At 39.5% G+C, this 18,811-nt stretch overlaps 1 protein-coding gene across 6 annotated transcripts in view; it reads right to left on the reverse strand.

The window, feature by feature from the left end:
* gdap1l1 (ganglioside induced differentiation associated protein 1-like 1) overlaps positions 1-18,811 on the reverse strand; it is a 126,854-nt gene that overhangs the window by 29,470 nt on the left and 78,573 nt on the right. For all 6 annotated transcript variants that reach the window (XM_073061746.1, XM_073061748.1, XM_073061744.1 and 3 more), the window contains one exon: positions 2,632-2,805. In XM_073061746.1, coding sequence (XP_072917847.1) covers positions 2,632-2,805 — 174 coding nt within the window. The remainder of the gene's footprint in view (positions 1-2,631; positions 2,806-18,811) is intronic.

Consider the following 18,811-nt stretch of genomic DNA (forward strand, 5'->3'; position numbering starts at 1 on the left):
CCTATCTCTCTCCAATGCTATTGTAAAGGAGATTAAATTATGATCACTATCTCCAAAATGCTCTCCCACTGAGAGATCAAACACCTGACCAGGTTCATTTCCCAATACCAAATCACATACAGTCTCTATTCTTGTAGGCTTATCTACATATTGTGTCAAGAAACCTTCCTGAACACACCTAACAAACTCCACCCCATCTAAACCCCTTGCTCTAGGGAGATGCCAATCAATATTTGGGAAATTAAAATCTCCCATCACGACAACTCTGTTATTATTTCACTTTTCCAGGATCTGTTTCCCTATCTGCTCCTCGATACCCCTGTTACTATTGGGCGGCCTATAAAAAACACCCAGTAGGTTTATTGACCACTTCCTGTTCCTAACTTCCACCCACAGAAACTCCGCAGACAATCCCTCTATGACATCCACCTTTTCTGCAGCCCTGACACTATCTCTGATCAACAGTGCCACGCCCCCACCTCTTTTGCCTCCCTCCCTGTCCTTTCTGAAATATCTAAAACCCGGCACTTGAAGTAACCATTCCTGTCCGTGAGCCATCCAAGTATCTGTAATGGCCACCATATCATATCTCCAAGTCCTGATCCATGCTCTAAGCTCATTTGCTTTGTTCACAATACTCCTTGTGTTAAAATATACACATTTCAAACTGTCGGTCTGAGCATGTCCCTTCTCTATTGCCTGCCTATCCTCCCTCTCGCACCATCTACAAGCTTTCTCTATTTGTGAGCCAACCGCCACTTCCCCAGTCTCTTCAGTTCAATTCCCATCCCCTAACAATTCTAGTTTAAATTCTCCTCAGCAGCCTTAGCAAACCTTCCAGCCAGGATATTGGTCCCCCTGAAATTCAAGTGCAACCCATCCTTTTTGTACAGGTCACACCTGCTCCAGAAGAGGTCCCAATCTGAATCCCTGCCCCCTGCTCCAATCCCTCAGTCACTCATTTATCCTCCATCTTATTCTATTCCTATAGTCACTGTCATGTGGCACTGGCAGTCGTCCCGAGATGATTAGCTTTGTGGTCCTGCTTCTCAACTTCCTTCCTAACTCCCTGTAGTCTGTTTTAAGCACCTCTTCCCTTTTACTACCTATGTCATTGGTATCACTATGTACCACGACCTCTAGCTGTTCTTCCTCCCACTGCAGGATATTTTGGACGCAATCTGAAACATCCCGGACCCTGGCACCTGGGAGGCAAACTCCCATCCGAGTTTCTTTCCTGCGTCCACAGAATCGCCTGTCTGATCCCCTAACTATAGAGTCCCTTATCACTACCGCCTTCCTCTTCCCTTCCCTACCCTTCTGAGCTACAGGGTCAGATTCTGTGCCAAAGACACGACCAGTACCACTTCTTCCAGGTAGGTTGTACCCCCTCAACAGTACTCAGACAGGAGTACTTATTGTTCAGGGGGACAGCCACAAGGGTACTCTCTAGTATCTGACTCTTCCCCTTCCCTCTCCTGATTGTTACCCACTTGACTGTCTCCTGTGGCCCCGGTGTGACCACCCGCCTATATCTCCTTTCTAACACCTCCTCACTCTCCCTGACCAGACGAAGGTCATCGAGCTGCAACCCCAGTTCCCTAACACAGTCCCTCAGGAGCTGCAGCTCGACACACTAGGTGCAGATATTTAAGCCTGGGAATTTTCTTGAGAAGCTGTCATAATTTTGGAGAATACATTGATGATGTTACTTTTGTAAACTGTATTAACTGCTGCATTTCCAACTTTGTGACAATGTTAAATTGGAAACATATACTGGGCTCTTATGCATGTATCAGTTGATCAGAATAATTAATAATGCAAAAACCATTGCTTTTGCATTTGTTCTTGGGTTTTGCAAGAAATTATCAAAAGAGTATTTATCTCCATGTCTTTGTTGTTTTGAGTATATGCTGTAGACCTGAGGGTCATAGAATCATAAAGCAGTGTAGATAAGAAGATGGCCTTCAGCTCTGTCTCCAAAAAAAGAGCAATCTAATCTGTGTCATTTCTGTAATTCCTCCATTTATAAACTCAAAATATGTTGTGCTTTGCAAACTTTTCCACCACCTTTAAAACAATTCCTACAAATGTGCTTAGCTTAGCACAAATGGCATTTGTGTGAAGTTGGAAACTGGAGTACATACGGAAGTGTTCTGCAGTAACAGGATGAACATAGAGTACAAACACCACACGTACCTACAGCACTAGAGATCAGGACTGAACTTGTGTTAGCTGGAGCTGTGAGATTGCAACTCAATTCATTGTGCCACTGTGCCACTTACCACAGATCTGAGAAAGCCCTTCTTTAGTATTTCAGACATCTTTTCAACATCCTCCATTATATCTTTATTTTGTCTTGTAATCAGCTCATAAACTCTTCTATTGTTTTTTATAGTTTTAATATATTATGGAAGACAGAGTCCAACTAAAACATAGGTATCAGAATATTAATGAATTTTTTTCCTTTCCATACTGATAAGATGTCCCAACAGTTATCATGTATACATATTTCAGTACCGCCAACCAACAATTGTCTCTCACCAACCTAGTAAAACTGCTAGCCAATTGATCTCAGAAGTTAGTTCTTTACTAAGGTGCTTGATACTTTGTGCATGTGCATTAACTTACTGCGAATTTCAGCTGTGGCATACTTTGGGATCATGGATTCCGTGGTCAATTCTGGATGAAGAATACAGCCATGTGTGTAGGCATCCATTGGAAGTGAATCAAGCAGGTCTTTAAAGTGTTGCATTCTAGAATATGTAAGGCTTCCTACTTCTGGAATTAACGCCGTGTATTTTTCTAAAAGTGAAATAACACAAATCAGGCATCACCAAAAAATGATTTCTGGCTATTCTATTTAATTTTGATTATGCATTTACTAAAACCTGCAATTATGTAATTACATTGACCATTTCAATCAAGTAACTTTGTTAAATAAAATGCAATTCACAGCAATTTGAAAGTGCACCCACACAAAATAAAGTCACTGATAAGTAACGTGTATAAAGATCTTACATAATTAACATCCACATATTAAAGTAAAACCAACTCTACTCAAAACTCCTTGCAGTTTCTAGACTTTAGAATTTAATACATAATTATATGATTTTTCTAAAGGCTGAATTAAATTTAGCCATTATTAACTGACATTAACAGAGCACTGTAGTTAAACAATCATTATTTTTTTCATTTCTTGGTTAATTATATGTAGCTTCCATACCTTAGAATGTATAGCAGTACTAAATAACACAATAAAGATCTGTGTATATCTGCAACATGTATTGAACTATTCATTATGTGTGGTAAAAATAATACATTCACTACTATTAACTCAATAAATTACTTTCCTGTCTCTATTTACCTACACTTAAATAAAACAATTTCTTACCTTGTACTGATCAATAAATATAAAAATATGATATTGATTATAATTATTTAGAACCAGTTAACAAATTAAAATCTGCACCAGGAAGAATTATCAATGCAGAAAAATGTTTTTACAATGTTGTTTCCTAATACTTTCAAACTTGAGTTATTATAATCAATATCATATTTTATATAGTTTGTATAGATGTTATAGTGCACTTCTTCGATTGACTTACTAAATTAGAATTAGAATTAGTTTATTACAGTGAAAAGCTTGTTGTAAACACTGTTCGTACAGATCAGATTATTACATAGTTCACTAAGGTTTAATAAGGTAAAACAATAACAATGCAGATACAGGAAAAGTACAGTGCCAGTAAACAATAAGGTGCAAACTCATAATGAGGTAGATTGTGAGGTCTAGAGTCCATTTTATCATTCTAGGGAACCATTTAATAGTCATAATAGCAGACTAGAGGCTGTCTTTGAGCCCGGTTGTATGTGCTTTCAAGCTTTTGTATCTTCTGCTGAATAGAAGAGGGGAGAAGAGAGAATGTTCGAGGTGGGTGGGGGTCTTTGACTATGCTGGCTACTTTACTGAGGCAGTGAGAAGTATAGACAGCGTTCAGAGAGGGGAAGCTGATTTCCGCAATGTGTTGAACTATGTCCTCACCTCTGCAGTTTTTGGCAATTCATGTCTCACCAAGCCAAAATGCATCTAGATAAGATGCTTTTTATGGTGCATCAACAAAAATTGATAAGAGATGATGGGGACATTCCAAACGTAACCTTTCTATCTCCTTCCTGTACTTCAACTCATTGTTATTTGAGATATGCCCCACTACAGCGGTACCATCTGCAAACTTGTAGATGGAGTTAGAGCAAAGGCTGGCCATACAGTCATGAGTTTCGAGGGTAGCTGAAAACACAACCTTGTGGAGTACCAGTGTTTAGAATAATTGTTCTGAAGATGTTGTTTCACATCTTTGCAGATATCTGCAGTCTGTTGGTCAGGAAGTCAACAATCCAGTTGCAGAGAGAGGCATTGACTCTCAGGGTCCAGGGTTTGTTGACAAGTTTGCTTGGAATTACAGTATTAAAGACAGAACTGTAATCAATAAACAATAGTCTTACATAGGTGTTGTTACTGTTCAGAAGTTCCAGAGATGACTGTAGAGTCTGGGAGGTAGTGTCTGCCTGTGTGTAGTATCTTTTAGTGTAAATTGCTCCGTGTAGTGTTGGTGTTTGATGCTTGACAATGCAAAGTATGCAGTCCTGAATTTTTCACGGTCTGGAGTAAATGCGGGAAACTTAACCAATGATTGTGAATAAAACTATCGTGAACATGTACTATATCCTGATGTGATTTGTAAATAGGTGCCTTTTATATGGGATGAGTGGAGTTTAGTAATAATGATTTATTTTATTTATTTTGAGATACGGTGTGGAACAGACCCTTCTGGCCCAACCACCCACCTATTTAATTGTAGCTTAATCACAGGACAACTTACAATAATCAATTAACCTACTAACTGGTACGTCTTTGGACTGTGGGAGGAAACCAGAGCTCCCGAAGGAAATCCATGCATATTCTGGTGAGGACATACAAACTCCTTACAGAGGGCAATCGAATTGAACTCCAAGCTCAAATGCCCTGAGCTGTAATAGTGTTGAACTAACCACAATGTTACCATGACGCTTAGAAGCTAAGTGAGCAGCCAGCCAGAATAAAGAATTCTGACACAGCTCAATGCAGTAAGTAAAGATCATGAAATTAATTTAGCTTTTAAAACAATTTTAAAATTTTAAAAGGGCAAAGTAAAGATTTGGGTATACGCTCAGAATAAAGATATGAGCTGATTTATAATAAACATTTCAAAAATTACTGGTTTTGCAAATGTTGCTCAAAAGAAATAACAGTACACACATAAAAATTAGATTTCTTTCCAGGGTGTGAGAGACTGTTCATCAATAGCTTTGTCTAAGTATATCATTGAAATAGAAGTTATTATTCTTCAAAAAGGCTTAGCATTTATTCAGGGACGTTTGTACGTATTGAATTAACGGAGAAAAATGTTTAAGTTTATGCTCACTTGCTAATGCTGAACTAATTGCTTCTGCAAAGGCCAAATAATTTTGCTGAGGAGTATAGTATTGTTGATAGTGGTTTCTAGATTTCCACATTTAATTTTGAATTTGTAAACATCCAAAATTGTTTGCATTTTTACTGAGTAATGATAGCAAGAGGTGTCTTGCCATCATTATATGAACAAAATCAGGGCTGTTATTTTGCACTCTCTTGCCAACTATAGTTGCTAGGCTAATATCTTCAAAATGAACTTCTTCCATTTCAATGTCAGGATGATTTTCAAGAAAAGGTTATGTGCAGAATTGAAAAGAAAATATGGTCTCACTACAAACTTGCATATGTAAGCATTTTCCTCATTGAACCAATGTTATATAAATCTTCTTGAACTGCATTTTTCTGACTTTAACAGATTCCCAGGATGGCATGATAAACAGCCAAGTAAACATGTTTAGTCAGAATAACAAAGTTCTAAAGAATGATAAATATTTACAACAATTCAAGTTTTAGGTTTAATTAATCAGCTAAAATTAGGTCATCAGCTACGTTAGTGTGCATGGAATTCTCAGAAGTTGCTCATCAAAAATTATTTCCCCCCAAGTTTTCTTCAATCAGATCAAAATATAACCCCAGATTGAACAACATTTAACACAACTTGCAATTGCACATTTACACAGAGGATTAATGTAAGAAATCTCAATGTAACAGGGTAACAGCCTTAGGGTTCTAATAAGTATAACCTATTTAGAATTGCTCAAAAATGTTGTAATATTATCACACTTATTCAATTTTGTACTGTTGATAAAATAAACTGGGCAACTATTAAATCCAATTATCCATTAAGCTGTAATACTGATACAAACCATTTTTTTTTCATTGTATCTGTAAATAAACGTCAAAGGAGGGACAGAGCTTGGGAATTCATCTGTATTCTTCAGTTGTTAGCTAAATATTAAATTAAGCAATGACAGAGAAACATTATAAAAATAGGATAAAATTACACCATTTTGCTTTAAGAATATGGAGATTAGCAGCAGAAGTGGGGCATTCAGACCCTCATGACTGCTCTACCATTCAATAAAATATCAGCTCCTCTTTTGCACCAGTGACTTTAGCCTGCAGAAACCCCACAGATTATGGTCTCTTGAAATCCACACTTACACAATTCCAGTTATTATATCTGGCAGTCAGCATATTCTCAAAGGTCTAAAAATACTGGGGCAGTGTTTGATGTTGATATGAATTTAGCTTGCCATTCTGGGTTCAATCACAGTCCACACTGAAGTGCTGTATGGCTGCAAGGGCTCTATGTGAACTGTTCTGGAGAGTCTCGATCTGTAACCAAGTGGGCAAGTGTCCACAAAACCCAACTGACCCCAGACTGCATTCATCTGGCAGGAAGTGAATTTCCATTTGCACATTGGGTTGATGCCAAATAGATCATATTACTGTTTTCACTTGAAATTGGAAACATAATTAAGAACATTGACTTTCCTCTAGGCACATGAAGCCCACTGGCTTCACTGGTTAAGAATTTGACCTTTTTATTTTTATTTGATGCTGAATCACATTAGATCTAAATGGAAATAAGGGAAGATTGGTTTTGCTTCACTGGGTGAAGAATTTGCTCCTTTCCTTTTTACTTAATACTGAATTGCATTGGATAGAACTGCAAATAAGGGAAGATTAGTTATGTTATCACTTTCCTTAAGTCAGCACAGTTAAACATACATATCTGCAGTATCGTTCAATAAGTGCATTAGACAAACTAAAAAGACTAGCTCATATTGACTTTTAATATAATTCATTGTTTTAATTCCAGGATATTCCATATCCATTTTCCAGGATATGGACTTTGTTGGCAAGACCAATGTCTCTTGTTCATCCCTAATTATTCCAGAAAAGGCAGTTCTTCTAGCAAAGGTACGTTTACAACACTGTTGGGTAGGGAGTTCCAGGATTTAGACCTAGATAATGACGGACAATGATCTAAATCAGGACATTGTGTACCTTGGAGTGGAACCTGCAGATGGTGGTGTTTCCCTGCACCTGCTGCCCTTGCTCTTCTTGGTGACAGAGGTCATGAGAATGGTGGCATAGCTTGGGCAAGTACCTGCAGTGTATTTTGTAGATGGAACACATTGTTGTCACTGTGTGATGCTGTGGAAGGAAAATTAATATTTAGGGTGATTATTGGAATACCAGCAAAACAGCTTTGTTCTGGATGATGTCCAGCTTTATATGGCAAGACATAGGAGCAGAATTAGACCATTCAGCCCATCGAGTCTGCTCTGCCATCTCATCATGGCTGATCGATTTCCGTCTCAACCCCATTCTCCTGACTTTTCCCCATAACTTTCACATCCTGACTAATCAAAAACGTATCAACTTCTGCCTTAAATACACCAAATGCCCTGGCCTCTACAGCCTCCTCTAGCAACAAATTCCACAGATTCACCACTGCCGAGTGAAATAAATTGCTTCTCACTACCATTCTAAATGGATGTCCTTCTATTATGAGGTTGCACCCTCTGGTCCTAGACTCCCCCACCATAGGACACATCCACTCCATCTAGGCCTTTCAACATTCAAAAGGTTTCAATGAAATCTTCTCCCCCCTACCATCCTTTTAAATTCCAGTGAGTGCAGGCCCAGATCCATCAAACGTTCCTCATATAATAACCCTTTCATTCCCGAAATCAACCTTGTGAACCTCCTCTGGACCAACTCCAATGCCAGCACATCTTTTCTTAGATAAGGGTCCAAAACTGCTCACAATATTCAAAGAGCAATCTGTCCAATGTCTTATAAAGTTTCAACATTACTCCTTTGCTCTTATATTCTAGTCCTCTCAAAATGAATAATAACATTGCATTTGCCTTCCTTACCATTAATTGAACTTTTAAGTTAATATTTAGGGAATTTTGCAGAAGGACTTCCAAGTCCCTTTGCACCTCAGATTTTTGGATTTTTACCATGTTTAGAAAATAGTCTGCAGATTTATTTATTCTACCGAAGTGCAGGACCATGCATTTTCCAACATTGTACGTCATTTGCCACTTTCTTGCCCTTTCTCCTAATCTGTCTAAGTTCTTCTGCAATCTTCCTGTTTCCTCAATATTACCTGCCCCTCCACCAATCTTTGTATCATCTGCAAACTTGGCAACAAAGCCAGCTATTCCATCATCTAAATCATTTATATACAGCATAAAAAGAAGTGGTTCCAACACCGATCCCTGTGGAACACCACTAGTCACTGGCAGACAACCAGAAAAGGATCCTTTTATTCCCACTCACTGCCTCCTACTAATCAGCCAATGTTCTAACCATGCCAATAACTTTCCTGTAATGCCATGGGTTCTGAATTTGTTTAGCAGCCTCATGTGTGGTGCCTTGTCAAAAGCCTCATTTTCTAGCAGTCCTATATCTATTCTCATTTCTCTTTTTTTTTGTATACTTGAAAAAGCTTTTTCTATCCCCCTTGATATTGTTTGCTAGCTTGCTTTCATGTTTCATCTTTTCCCTCCTAATGATTCTTTTAGTTGCTTTCTGTGGAGTTTTAAAAGCTTACTGAGCAAAATGCAGTCACAACCTTTTCTTTTAGAGTATTTAGTATACTCTGAATACTGTTGTGTATTTAGTATTTCAGTAATATTTGAGTAATATTGTAAATATATTGATTGATGCAGCATTCTTTGTTACTTACATAATGCATTGCTGGTTATATGTAAAAGTACTGTACATCAATAGCATATGTGATTATGCCACTAAGTCAAAAGTGCTTCATTAAAAGTAAAAAGTAAGTTCAAGTTATTCTTGGCAGTGTGGTTTTTTGATTATTTTAAAAATCAAGACATAACAGTGGTGACAAGGAAGCTTTAAACCCAATCTGAGACAACTATCTACCTGTTGAAGCGTAGCGAGACAGTTGAGTTTAAAAAAAAGCGCAAAATGTTTTTTGTTTTTCTTTGCAAGGAAGAAAGACGGTCAAGATAAAAATGGGCAGAAAACGGATGAAAGTCATGGATTCATAAACAGTGGACTGAGTGATAATATTAAATAAATAATGAGCAGAAGTGACTCGCTACGTAGGAAAGATAGACGTGTTCCATTGCACAAAAATGCCTGCGTGTTGTATACTGAGCAAGTTGAGCAATATTTGAAAGCAAATGGAATATCTGATGAGAAACGAATGCCAGCTTTGCAGAGTGCAATTGGTGGAGGAGCATACAGTTTGCTGAGAAGCTTGACTGCTTCAACCAAACGAACCAAAATTAGCTTTGCTGATTTTGTGAACATAAGGCAGGAACATATAAAACTGAAACCTCCGTTGATTGCAGAGTACTTAAAGTTTCATAAGCAGAAGTGGCCGAATTGAAGAAATTGTCTGAGAATGATCAGTTCAGTGATGAGTTTAATGATGCACTGAAGTATGGGCTAGTTTGTAGAATCTTACAAGAAAACTTTCAAAAACAGCTCTTAACTGAAGGACAACTCACACCTAAAAGAGCAGTTGAAATCACTGTATTGATGGAAACAGCAGAGAAGCAATTGAGTTTCAGTCAGCAATGAATGTGTGTGTGAACAAAATTGCAATTCCTGGCCAAACAAATTGTGTTCCCATTGTGGTTCCAGACCAATGCAAGTTTAAAGGCAAAACTTGGAGGAAAACGTAACAAGGTAGGACACACACAAAGAGCATGTCAGGCAGACAAAAATAAATGGACTAAATCAAGCTGCAGTTTCAAAAGGAACACTAATCTGCATGCCATTGATGAAAAAATCTGATAATGATGAGAGTGACGCAGGATTGAGTGGCCTTGAGATTTACAATATTGAAAGTTCAAAGTAATTTTAGTATCTAAGTACATATATGTCACCAATTACTACCCTAATTCATTTTCTTGCAAGCATTCACAGTACAACAAAGACAATAAACAGAATCAATGAAAAACTATAAAACAGGCAACCAATATACAAAAGAAAATAAATTGTGGAGATACAATGTGAAAACTGACAAGAGGCAGGCAAGATGGCTCACACTAGAAGTGAACGGCAAATTAGTTAAAAGTGGAATTGCACACTGGCATGGCTGTTTCAGTCATCTAACAAAATGAGTTTCAATGACATTTCAAAGATACTGAACTGAAGCCTGCAGATATCCAACTAAGAAGTTATACCGGAGAAAAGATAACTCCTGTGGGAATATCATTTGTAACAGTGAAATACAACAAATAACAAGCCACATTGGGCTTGTACATGGTACAGACAGGAGGACCAGAGCATTGTGGGACAGTGAATGGCTGAGACAACTACAACTTGATTGGAGATCCATCCACCAATTGCATGCCACATTCCTTATAATAGAGTCAACTGAAAGCAAGTTAAGAATGGAGTGGATGATGCAACAGCAGTGTTCAAGGATTGCATGGGAAGACTCAAATGCATCAAGGGTAAAACAGAGTTAAATGAAAATGCCACAGCCAAGTTTTACAAATCCTATCTGGTTCCTTATATCATCTGTGATAAAGTAGCCAGTGAGATAGATTGCATGGAGGTTGAAGGAATTCTTCCCAATGTGGAGTGGAGCCCATGGGCAATACCAGTGGTTCCAGTAGCCAAGAAGAATCGGTCTGTCGGGATATGTGTTGATTTTAGTGTCACCATCAACCCAGTACTGAAAGTTGTTCAATACCCTCTGCTAAGGACAGAGGATAGCTTTGTAAACCTTGCTGGAGGGAAACACTTCAGCAAAGTGGACTTAGCTGAGGCCTACCTGCAGATGGAGATGGAAGAAGAGTCCAAAGTTTTTCTCACCTTAAGCACTTACAAAGGGCTTTATTGCTAATAATAGGCTTACTTTTGGAGTGGCATCTGCACCTGCACTCTGGCAGAAAGTTATGGACCTGATGCCGCGAAGCTGCCCAGGCACTCAGTGTTACCTGGAAGATATCAGTGTTACTGATCAGGATGACAAAGAACATCCCCAAAATCTCAAGACAGTTTTAAAAAAATTAGAAGAGTATAGACTGAGAGAATGATGTGCAAGTGTGAATTTTTTAAACCAAGCATGACTTACTGTGGTCACACAGTAAGACGCACAAGATTTAAGGATTCAAAAGACATTTATTACCAAAGCATGTATGCTCTATACAACTCTGAGATTTGTCTTCCCGTAGGCAACCAAGATACAAGGAAAACCATGGAACCCATTGAAAGGAAAACATTGCCTTCCCCATGTGCAAAAGACAAAACATACAAAGGCAATAAGAATGTCAATCACCCTCATGCTAAAGAAAACAAATCGCACATACGGCAACAAGAAAGACTGAATGAAAGCACAGAATATAAAACACGAAATCAAAAGGGTCCATGTTCAGTCTGCTCAGTGTTCAGTATCTGTAGGCTGCCCTGATGCAAAGTTGTCCAAAATAGCAAAATAGCAACAGAAAAGGAACAACCAGGAACTACAGTCCAATCCACAAACCACAGAACCAGAACTTCAATACCATCTTCCCACAGCATGGAGGGAGAAATAGACCATTCAAATGCAGGGGCCTTCCCTTGGGAGCAGCAAGCAAGAGGGAGAAAGAGACTGTCACATGCAGACACCCTCCTCTGGCAGCAGTGAGCAAAAGGCTGGCAGAGGCACTGAGCGCTAGCCCGCCCTCCACACTCACCTTGATGTTTGACACTTTAATCGGGCAAGATTGGTGAGAAATGGACTTGTGCCCTGACTCTAAGCTTCTTGGCCTCAAGGCCACTCTCTCCCTGAGAGGTAGCAAAGCGCTAGATCGCTTATCATCCTGAATAGGCACCAACAAACTGTAGATCACAGGATCCAAAGTGCCAGAACCACAGTTAAAAGAAAAGGAAGACATAAGTGAAAGACACAGTCTCGTGGATCGTGGGGAGAATGCTGCCTGTGGTAGCATTGTTTGCTGTCACCATCTTCTGTCTTGTTTACACAAGTGTGCTGAAAAACTTCAAGCAATGATGGATGCCCCTAGGCCAAAGGACATGTCACAGGTGCAATCCTTTTTTTTTAGGATTTGTCAATTACTATAACAGGTTTCTGCCAAACCTAACCAGTGTGCTCCAACCCTTGAACTCATTACTATAGATCAGCAGGAAATGACGATGGACAAAGCAGTGTGAGGTGGCTTTCCAAAAGACAAAAGAGATGGTAATGTCAGACATTTTGATCCACATGGTCCTGTGAAGCTTGGACCTGCGCCTTATGGTACAGGTGCAGTTATGGCACATGTTATGAACAATGGAAGTGAACACCCCAGAGCCTTTGCATCACACTCCCTTACCACTGCAGAGAAAAACTACGCACAGATTGACAGAGAGACCTTCAGTCTGGTATGGGGTATAAAAAGTTTTAACCAGTACTTGTTTGGGAGAAAGTTTACCCTCATTACTGAAAAATCAAACAATGGTAAACAAGAGAAAGTCTGCAGATGCTGGAAGTCCAAGCAACACACACAAAATGTTGGAGGAACTCAGCAGGCCAGGCAGCATCGATGGAAAAGAGCACCGTCACTGTTTTAGGCCGAGATCCTTCAGTAGTACTGTGGCTTGACAAAACATTCAGCCCCCACAACTATTTTTACATATCTTCCTCTCATTTTCTAAATTTAAAATATATTGAAGTAGGATTTTGTGCTAATCTAGAAAACATTGCACATCATGTCAAATCAAAAGAAAAATTCCAAAATCTGTCAACAATTTCATAAAATTTAAAAACCAAAATTTTGAGGCTAAAAACCTCCCTTTGTAATTGTTACACTAACTTTCATCATGTGCAATACTGATATATTACCTTAACAACTCACCCAGTTTGTTGACATAGAAAATTTGAGGGTTACCTGAATAAATATACCCTCTCTGTAAGGTCCAACAGTGAGGTACATTTTCAACAGACCAAACCAAAATAAAGTCAAAAGAGCATTCAAGGAAATTATAATAGAGAAGCCCAAATCTGGGGAAGGGTACAAGACCATCTCAAAGGCACTGAACATACCTCAGAGCTCAGTGCAGTCCATCGTGAAAAAGTGGAAAAACATGAAATCACAGCCACACTGCCTAGGTCAGGCCGCCCCTCTAAACTTAGTCACCAGAACGGCACTTGTAAGAGAAGCTACTGTGATTCCAACAGTCACTATGTGAGCTGCAGAAGTCAGTGGCTGAACTGGAGATGAAGTTCATGGCTCCACGATCTCTAAGGCCTTTCAGAAAAAGGCTATTTATGGAGAGTGGCAAGGAAGAAGCCTTAACTGAGAAAAAAAAAGCATATCCTTGCTCGTAAAGACTTTGCAACGTGTCACTTAGAAGATACAGTAAAGATGTGGAAGGATGTCTTGTGATTGGGTGAGACTAAAGTAGACCTCTTTCAGCCTCAACACAAAGTGGTACATGTGGCATAAATATAACACTGTACATCAGCCAGGTAATGCCATTCCTATGGTAAAGTATGTTGGAGGTAGCAAAATGCTGTGGGGGGGGGGATGCTTTTCTGCAGCAGGGACTGGAAATCAGTTCAGAATTGATGGGAAGATGAATGCTGCTAAATACAGAGAAATCTTGGATAAAAACCTCTGCCAGAAAGCTTAAACTAGGGAGGAATTCTGACTTTCAACAGGACAATAACACCAAATACACTACCAGAGTAATCATGGAGTGGCTTCAAATGAAGAAAATTGATGTCCTTGAGTGGCCCAGCCAGAGTCCTGACCTTAAACTGATCAAGCACTTCTGGTCAGACCTCAAGACTGCTTTCCACTGCTGCACCCCGACTAACCTAGCACAGCTTCAGCAAACTTGCAAGGATGAATGGACAAATCTTCACACTGTGCAAAGCTAATACAGTAGCTGAGAGAGGTGGTTCAACTAATTACTGAGCAAAAGGGGAGGAATACTTTTGAACTGCTAACATTTCAGTTTTGAACATTTAATTTTTCATGCTTTACAATTTTCCCTGTTATTTGGGCACCAGTGTGATAAAGCAAGCATGTGATTCACAAATAATTTAACTGAGAATATTTACTTGTGAATCGCTCGCTCCTTTTGATCAATTTAGATCAAAATCCCTGGTTGTAATACTCATTTATGTGAAGAAAGGTTTTGGGGCTGAACACTTTTACAAGGCACTGTATGTGGGGATTGAGAGTTGTTGGTGGCATCTAAGCTGAGAACTGAAGTGTTAGCAGAGCTACATGCTGGTCATATAGTTGTGATGAAAATGAAAGCGTTGGCTGGAAGTTTTCCCTGGCGGCCTGGGATGGATCAGCAGCTCAAGCGGCTTACCATGCACTGTTCAGAATGCTAATGAATCCAGAAGATGCCAAGAGCACCACCTCTCCATCGCTGAGAATGCCCTGCATTGCCCTAGCAGAGGGTTCATGTGGATTTTGCTGAACCACTCATTGGCACAGAATTCTTGGTAGTGGATGTAGCTACAATGTGGCCAGAAGTGTTCCCAAAAGCCTCCACTACAGCCTCGCACACTGTTGATATGTTGAGAAGCCTTTTCTCAAGGGCTGGTGATAACAAACCACAGCCTGTTGCAGAACTACTTCAGTCATTCCTGAAAATGAATGGAGTAAGACATTTTATATCTGCACAGTTCCATCCTGCTACTGACGGCTTGGTGGAAAATTCTGTCCACAGTCTAAAGAATGCACTATGAGCAATGTCAGGAGAACACACTGCACTAACCGAATCAGCAGCTGGCTAATTTCCTCCTTGCGCATCGCAATGCGCCACACGCTACACCCAACAAACCCATACTCAGAAGGAGTATGCAGCTGAGTCAAGCTGAGGGCTCCTCAAAGGAGGAGGTTTGGCATTTCACTCCTGGGCAAACAGTCCTGGAGAAGGACTTCAGAGGTGGTCAAAAGTGGGCACTTGGAATGTTTAAGGATAGAACTGTACTACTCTTCTACACTGTGAGATTGCATCTGATGTCATCTGGACTTGACAGGTCAATCAATTGAGGAGAGCAGAGTCAATTGTTAGAGAAGAAAGGTGTCCAGAGTTATCAAAACCACTTCCTACAGTCCCAGAGTCAACTCCTACAATCACCACAGAGGAGGCCCCAGAATCAGAGGTTGTTTAACACCCCGACTCACCTGACAAGCAGAGTGATCTCCCCGCCCCCCCCCCCCCCCCCCAGCAATGAGATTCCATTAATTCTATCCAGATCACCAACTCCATTTGCAGAAATGCAGCCCCAAACTTTCAGGTAACCTCTGCTGTGGTTCAGATTTGTCTGTAGATGCTCATCCACATAGAGTTCTCTGGCTCCTCTATGGACAAATTGCCTCCTGTTTGAGCCAAAATTTTCAAATTTTGACATTGGTTCAGAGAAACATGCCATAATTATTCAGCAGCCCAGTCCTTGTGTTTTTGTGCATAAGTGAGTTTTTTGGCTTTTTATTCCACTTTGGAGGAATGGCTTTTGGGCAGCAACTCTTCAATAAAGACCACTTCTGACAAGACTTCTCCAGACTGTACTTGTGCTCCAGTGGTCTCTGTGAGTTCAGAGCTAATAGTAGTGCAGGACTTCTGATTTAGAAGGGACGGCAGTTTGATATATCTCTCGTTTAGCGCACTCAGTTTCTGTGGCTGACCATTGCGTTTCTGCTCCGCTACCTTGCCTCTTTCTTTGAGCTTCTTCAGAAGAGCTTGGTCTGCACATCTTGAAACTCCTATCTGCCGTGAAATTTTTGCTTGGGAGAGACTTTGCAGATACAGGATGACCATCTTGTGTCTTATTGCTATGCTCATTTTAACCATGGAGTAAGAATTGAAAATTTGTAGGTTAAACTGTCACATCTACCACACCCTCACCTTTTAGTTTAGTTATCCTATGCCAAGTTTGATTCCTTCTACACCTGTTTTTGTTGTAATTAATCAGTTTACTTCATTCAGCTTATCATGTTATTGATCAAAAGCAACAGTTTGTTATCTTAGTTTAATCATGCACTGGGCTACACACCTTCAAAGGAATCAAGTTTTTATTTGAAAAGTGGTCTATTAATTAATAAATTACTTTCTTTAAAGAAACACAAAAAATCTGTGAGATTAATTTTTTGTAAAATGAATGTTTGAAAATATAAAATTTGCTCTTTTCTACACACACACATATTACTAAAGAAGACTAAAGAACAATGCATTCTATTTTGAGTTGGAGATTATAGCTAAGCAGGGAGAAGTGCTGTGTATTTAAGATTTTGGTAATATTGTAAATATATTGATTGATTAAGCATCCTTTGTTGTTTACATAACGTGGGTTATATGTAAAAGGATGTGAAAGGCATATATCATTATGCCACTATGTCATTAAGTGTGTGCCTCATTAAAAGTAAAAATGAATTACTCGTTATTCCCTGCTCTGTGTTTTTCTCTTGTTTAGTTTTATGCTTTGAAGTTACAAAACATAACACAACCAGGCAATAATTATTAAAATTGCACACAGTGAATGGAAAAAAAAGCTCAAGTTTCATTTTTTGATAGCTGTGGATACTGGATAAATCAAGTTTAAATTAAAGCTTAAGTATTTAAATTTAAGCTTAAAGCTTCAGTTCAAAAAAGTTCAAAGTAAATGTATTATCAAAGTACATATATGTCACTATATATGAACCTAAGATTCATTTTTCTTGTGGGCATTCACTGTAAATAGAAGAAACTCAACAGGATCAAAGAAAGACCACACCCAACAGGATGGACAAACAACCAGTGTGTAAAAGACAACAAAATGTGTAAATACAAAAAAATTTAAATGAAATAATAATAATCATAAACAAATGAGCAATAAATATTGAGAACACGAGATGAAGAGCCATTGAAAAAATGAATCCATAGGTTGTGGGAACAGTTCAGTGATGTGTGAATGATGTTGAGTGAAGATATCTCCTCTAGTTTAAGAGCCAGATGGTTGAGGGTTAATAACTGCTGCTGAACTTGGTGATGTGGGTCCTGCGGTTCTTGTATCTTCTTCCTGATGGCAGCAGTGTGAAGCAAGCATGGTCAGGATGGTGGAGAAATCCTTGATGTTGGATGCTGCTTTCCTGTGACAGCGCTCCATGCAGTTGTGTTCAATAATGGAGGGGACTTCACCAGTGATGGACTGGGCTGTATCCATTCATTTTGTAGGCATTTCTGTTCAAAGGCATTGGTGTTTCCATATCAGACTGTGATACAACCAGTCAATATACCCTACACTGCACATCTGTAGAAGTGTGTCGAATCTTTGCAAATTCCTAAGGAAGTATAGGGGCTGCTGTGCATTCTTTATAATGACATATACATACTGTACCCAGGACATATACGGTGAAACTGGAAGTTGTTGTCCCTCTCCAACTCTGATCCTCTCCATGAGGATTGGCTCATAGACCTCCAGTCTCCTCCTCATAGAGTCAATACTGGGTCTTACTGACTTGAATGAAGTGGTGGTTGTGGTACCACTCAGCCAGCTTTTCAATCTCCCTGCCATATGCTGATTTGTCACCACCTTTGATTCAACCAACAACGGCGGTGTTGTCAGCAAACTTAAATATGGCATTGGAGCTGTGCTTAGCCACACAGTCATAATTATAAAGCAAGTAGAGCTGGAGGTTAAGCACACAGTGCACATGTGTGGATGGAGTTTGTGCAGGAGATGTTGTTACGGACCTGAACTGACTGGGGTCTGCAAGTGAGAAAATTGAGGCTCCAGTTGAGGCCTACTCCTTTGATTAGTTTAGAGGGGATGATAGGATTGGATGCCGAGCTGTAGTCAATGAAGAGCATCCTGATATATGCATTGTTCGCTGCCTAAATGCTCTAGGGTTCAATGAGGAGTCAATAAAATGGCACCTGCTGTTGACCTGTTGAGACAGTAGGCAAATTTGAATGCATCCAAGTTGGTTCTCAGGCAGGAGTTGAAAGGTTTTATCACCAACCTCTCAAAACACTTCATCACAGTGGATATAAGTGCTGCTGGATGATAGTCATTGAGACACCAGTACAATTAAAGCAAGAGGTTATGGATATCTCTGAACACTCCAGCCAGATGATCAGCACAGCTCTTTAGAACTCGGCCAGACACCCTCTTTATGCCTACTGCTTTCTCTGGGTTTCCCCTCTTAAAGGATGCTTTCCCATCGTCCTCAGGGTCTTCGGGGGCTGTGGGAGTTAAGTGAAGGTGCCTCTATGTTTTGACGGTCAAAATGAGAATAAAAAGCACTGAGCTCATCTAGGAGTGAAATTTTATTATCACCTCTGACATTTGGTTTAAATTTGTAAGAGGTGATAGCATTCACTGTGGTCAAGTATCCTTCCGTGATTCAAGTTTGGTCTGGAATT

The sequence above is a fragment of the Hemitrygon akajei genome, chromosome 11, assembly GCF_048418815.1.
Source record: "Hemitrygon akajei chromosome 11, sHemAka1.3, whole genome shotgun sequence".
Lineage (NCBI taxonomy): Eukaryota > Metazoa > Chordata > Chondrichthyes > Myliobatiformes > Dasyatidae > Hemitrygon > Hemitrygon akajei.